The 5,433-nt window shown below is 34.3% G+C and overlaps 2 protein-coding genes across 2 annotated transcripts; both read right to left on the bottom strand.

Moving 5' to 3' along the window:
• Positions 1 to 1,211: 1,211 nt before the first annotated feature.
• Positions 1,212 to 3,013, bottom strand: LOC113865303 (putative pentatricopeptide repeat-containing protein At3g23330). The gene is made up of 2 exons (XM_027499766.1): positions 2,997 to 3,013; positions 1,212 to 2,912 (listed from the first exon to the last, which is right to left on the bottom strand). The coding sequence occupies exon 2, from the start codon at positions 2,643 to 2,645 to the stop codon at positions 1,530 to 1,532; it is 1,116 nt and encodes a 371-aa protein (XP_027355567.1). The 5' UTR covers positions 2,646 to 2,912; positions 2,997 to 3,013; the 3' UTR covers positions 1,212 to 1,529.
• A 563-nt stretch (positions 3,014 to 3,576) lies between these two features.
• LOC113865311 (auxin-responsive protein SAUR21-like) lies at positions 3,577 to 4,919 on the bottom strand. Its single transcript, XM_027499773.1, has one exon. It carries the CDS (start codon positions 4,865 to 4,867, stop codon positions 4,565 to 4,567), a length of 303 nt encoding a protein of 100 aa, XP_027355574.1. The 5' UTR covers positions 4,868 to 4,919; the 3' UTR covers positions 3,577 to 4,564.
• Between the last annotated feature and the right edge of the window lie 514 nt (positions 4,920 to 5,433).

Below are 5,433 nucleotides of genomic sequence, written 5' to 3' on the forward strand. Positions count from 1 at the left end.
TCCTTAAAAGGAAAAGCTTGACCAAACATAATTTGAAGAAAGGAGTTTCACTTCACACTTTTTTCTGTTTTAAATCCCAAAATTCAATAACTATGATCCAAAAAATTCAAACTTAATTAGTAATTTAACTTTATAAAATTATAGAATTAACGAATCACTCTAATTTTAAAATTAAAATAACTTTGAAGTTTAAAAAAGGTCATTTTAAATATTACTTTAATAAGTAGATCTAAATCAAGATAAGAAATTAGTTCATAGCCTCCCAACGGGTCACACAATCTATTGTTACCCTTTTTAATTTTTTAAAAATTATCTTAGAAAAAAAATTTAAATGTTCAAAATAAGTAAATTAAAACAGATTTAAAATTATTTAGTTTCGGAAAAAATATATTTGGGAAGATGGCACGGGAATGAGCACGCGGGCTAACATCTAGTTTCTTTTGGTGGACGCTAGACATACAGTTTCGAATGCGACACATTTGCTGTCTAAATCATTTCTTTTTTTACCCATTTTTTACTGTCTAGTTGGGCCATCATGCAATTTACCCATTTCCATCTTGTTGGGCTCATACTTAGTGTGTAAATAGCTTATTTAAGCTTCCTGGGCTACTTAACAAAAAAGACAGTTTGTGGGCCTGCGATAAACTGTATTTATAGGTTGGGATAGAGAGTTTACTGTTTTCACCTTTACGTTTTCTTTCACGATGTGTTTTCATGCATGTGTAAAATAGTTTATTTTATATGACGAAAAGTTTAGTTTACAACTTTTCCCTTTAGAGATTCTCTCATTTGTTTGTTATTTGTTTTGACTTTATTATTTTATGATTAAGCTAAATATCCAACTCATGGTATGTTGAAATTAGTGCTTGAAACCCGAAAAATGACATTTGAGGTTGTAACTGTAATTTGAAATTTATTCCAGTAAGTTTAATATTTTCAGAGAAAATTTGATTAAATACAGTTTGACTAAAAACAATTTTAGATACTCTAATATAAGCAAATATTATTTAATGTCTTAAGAGGCAGTCCTATAATCCCATTTTAGTTTTGTCGATGTTTGGAAATATCTTTTTTTTCCCAGACCTATTTGTTTCTTTAAATTTCTCAAAAAATTAATAAAAAAATGATTATTTTACTAAGATAAAATAGATGAAAGATTTTATTTGATACAACAAGGGAAGAGTTTTTTTTTTTTTTTTTGGGGGGGGGGGGGGTGGTGGTTTAGGGAGGTTTTGGCGGGTTTGACTATTAAAGAAGACAGGTTGAGTTGAGTTCTAGTTTACGGTTACCACCAAGGAAAAATATGCCACATTGTTGTTCTTCTCAGTACTAAATATGTTCTAACGTCTAGACAAATGTATCACCTTTTTTTAATCCTTAGCAAAATGTCTCACATTCTTTTACCCCAGACTAATGGATCATTCATTTCCTGTTGTGACTGTGATGATGGGCGTCATTATAATTTGGAGTAGACCCATGAGCAAGCTTCAAAAGGCAGCATCACATGAAATGGTTTCCAACTGATTCAACTAGCTAGTCACCTGAACCCAACTGCATCCAACATCTTTTCTTAACCCTCTTGCTTTGATCAATACCCTTAACTGTCCAATCTCATCCCACATACCAAATCGGGCATACAAATTTGATAGCATAATGCATATCCCAGCATTTTGAGGATCCAACTCAAGACCTCTCTGAGCTGCCAATTTGCCCAGCTCTATATTCCCACGATCCACACAAGCACTGAGTAGAGCTCCCCACATTGACACCACACAATTTCCCGTTCCCGTATAAAGCGTCTCATTTAGTAATTCCCATGCCTTCTGCAATTCACCAGCCCTACAAAGCAAATCAACTAGGCAACTGTAATGCTCTGGACCAGGATCTAACTTGAAATCATTAGTCATTGATTCAAAATACTTGACACCGGCGTGTACTTCTCCTGTGCGAGCACAAGCTGAGATCACTGTCAGGAACGCTATACCATCTGGTCTGATTCCTTCCACCAACATATCATTGTACAAATCAATAACTTCCTTGTAATGTCCATTCCTACCATAAACACCAAGCATGGAAGTCCACAACACAACGTCTCTGCTTCTTTCTTTTCTGTTCTCCATTCCAACCAACTTGAAGACTTGCCAAGCCTTCTTTACCAAGCCACACTTGCCATACATCTCAATCAATGCGCTCTGAAGAAACACATCACTCTCTACATCAGGTGTCGTACGGAGCAAGTAACCATGCAGTTGCCTACCCAATTCAACCGCAGATAATCCAGTGCATGCCCGTAAAGCTGCTGATAGTGTGAACTGATCATACTTTAGTTTCAACTCGGGCATCTTCCTAACAAGTTCAAGTTCCTCAATCCATAACCCTGCCTCGCCATAACCCGACAAAAGTGCATTGGCACAGACAGAGTTCTTCTCAGGAATTTCATCAAACACAACGGCTGCATCTTTTACATTGGACAATTTGGAATACAAATCAATGAGAGCACTGCCCACAAACACACTAGAAGACCAACCTGATTTTCCTACAAGGGCATGTATCTGTTTCCCAAAATGAACGTGTTTGACTTTAGAGGAAGCCGTCAAAGTGCTACACAAAGCGTAGGTATCCAAGGGAACACCGTTGGTGTGCATAAAGGAGAAGGCCGTGAGAGCGAGAAAGGGGAAACCTTTGTGACAGAAATCAGATATTAGGACGTTGAAGTGTAATGGGTTGGTGGCGTTGATGCATTGGAAGAAATTGTTGAGTGATTGAAGGTTGTTGTTATTCTTAGGAAGGCATGCATGATATGTAGCAATGAGTTGGGTGTGGAAATCATGGGAGGCAAAGAGTAAGCCTGTTGTGAGAAGATGAGCATGAAGTTTCTTAATGCCTGAGAGATTGCTAGTTACACGACATTGCTGCAAAAACTGAATTAAGTTGGACATGTAAAAAAACAAGGAATTAATGAAGCAAAAACGTGCATGTTAATGTTAACATGCGACTACTCTATAATTGAGATTCCTTGTCAAAGTGTGCGGCATAGTGCATCCGATCAAAAGGAGATCCGAAGTCCCTCAAAATCATGGCTGCTTGTGAGTATATTAAGGCAAAATGTCAACAAATAGACATAAATGCTACTCTTTTCTTCCTTACAAAGAATAAATCCTTAATTTATGAATTAATAAAAAGTAATTATATAAGTATATAATATTAAATAAACGAATGTGTTGATTTTTTTAATTTAAAAATTTTAAATTAAAATATATCCACTTATATGTCTTGTAAGACTAAAAATAATATTTTATTATTTTATCAACATAAATTTTATAATAAATAATAATATTTTTTATAATAAATATATTTAAAAATAAATATTTATTTTATATTTTTAAATGTTGATAATAATTTTTTTTGTATTTATAATATTGTTTTTGAAAATAAAAAGTTATATATAGTACTAGCATGTTTACACTTTAAATAAATAAATAATTTCTACACAATAAAATTAGTGATTTATTTAAAAAATAAGTAAATGTTTTTTAATCTCTAAAATATTAAAAAAAATTACAACCGATAGAAAATTATAAATTAAAAAGGCTTTTTGCCCCCACTTATTTACAATTCCCAAACTTAGCAAAAAGATATAGCATTAGCATGCCTTGTTTTATAGAAAATTAGGGATTTCAACAATTGATTTAAATTGGTTTGATCCTCAATCGCATTTTCTAAGATCAGCATTTCATTTTGCTTGTCTTCTAAATTGTTAGGGCAAAAAAAATAAAATAAAATTATAGGGTAATATAACAAGATGGAATCAAATATGAGCTATTATTATTTAATCGGGGACCAGAAAACGGACAATTTAATTCGTTCTAAGACACGGGTAGAGATAAAAATTTGCAAGGCTGTCCTAGGGCCACAATCCCTATTGAATGCCCTACTAAAAGGTGTGCATACGTACCCAGATATAATTATTGATGTATCCTGTTTAATAAATCAAAGTTGAAACTGAATGGATACGATGGATAGAATGTTCAAATTTCTTGATCCTTTACTGCGTCAATGGTGTTTTGCTTCCATGATTTAAATTCATCTTAAGCGTTCTTTTCCTTTATACATCTGCCTTTGACATGTTCAATAGCCTTTGATCTTCCATATTTTGTGAGATTGGTTGAAATAAAATTTCCCCCAATAATCTTAGCTTATTTGACCCAATCAGACCAATTCCAAGCTTTATATACGCTTTAACCTCCTAAAGGCTATATAAGTTACTTTCAATTCCGGATTAGTACGTAAATAATCCTCTGCAGTGAGGCTTATTAGACGGTAAAAACCAAAAGAGAGGGAAAAAAAATGAACAATGTCGATAATCATGTTGTCAATCTTTGTTTTTTTTTTTTAAGTGGCGTTTTTGCCAATGATACATATGCAAAATAATTGGAAAAAAAAAAAAAAAAACCAATTTCATAGTGAACCTTTCAGCATGGGTCAACTTTTCTCAACCCCATGTTGAAAGGCAAAAAACCATAAAACTAAACAACTGTCTCTTCATATGTACTTGGGTTGCATGTCATAGCCTATATAAGCCAGAGGTGATGTTAATGAAGATGTCTTCTGTGCAGGGAATTGTTAGGCCACCCATTGGATGAGAGAAGCCAAATTCTTCCTCCGCTATACTTAGCAGTTCTTGAAATGAAGGCTCATTCAACAATGACACTGGTATCACATATCTCTTCTTTTCACCCTCTCCTACATACACAACAAAGTGTCCTTTTGGCACATCAAGTGATGTTGCAGCTCCTTGATTTGCAAACGGATTCGATCGGCGAAGAATGTGTTTAGCACTCAAAACACTAGGCAAACGAATAGCCATTCCACTAAGTATTGGTTTTGACTTGGAAGAGGTTCTTGTCTTCACAATTGAGTTGAGTGAAGAAAGTTTAGACTATGCTTTGTATTTATAGATGAAAACGTTTGGAATATCAGTGGTGAAATTAGGCATGGTTTATTAGTGTGGGACATATGCATTCAAAATATCACGCGGTGTGTACTCAAACTTATAGGCAAAAAACGTGTTGATGACCTTCGCTGATTATTTATTGCAGATGCTGACCATTAATTCTAAGGGAACGCCAATAGGTGGCTTACAGAATTAATTTAGCAAACTTAGATAGCAAAGTTTATGGTCAGTTTTGACGGACTCGAGAAGGAGGATAGCATTCACTATTCAAGTTTTGTTTTGGTCGGTGAGAGTGCATGTTCAACTTTTCAACGCGTGTCTACAGTTCGTTGACACGATGATATAAATGCTAGTTTCTACCACTCCTCTGTACGGTGGAAATCTAATTGGTTAGATTAGATCCACACATTTCTCCTCAAATATCATCTGATTATTAGCTGTGCAATAACATCTGCTGATGATCTGTTCTAATGTGATCA

The sequence above is a fragment of the Abrus precatorius genome, unplaced genomic scaffold (assembly GCF_003935025.1).
Source record: "Abrus precatorius isolate BTA unplaced genomic scaffold, Abrus_2018 Scaffold4, whole genome shotgun sequence".
Lineage (NCBI taxonomy): Eukaryota > Viridiplantae > Streptophyta > Magnoliopsida > Fabales > Fabaceae > Abrus > Abrus precatorius.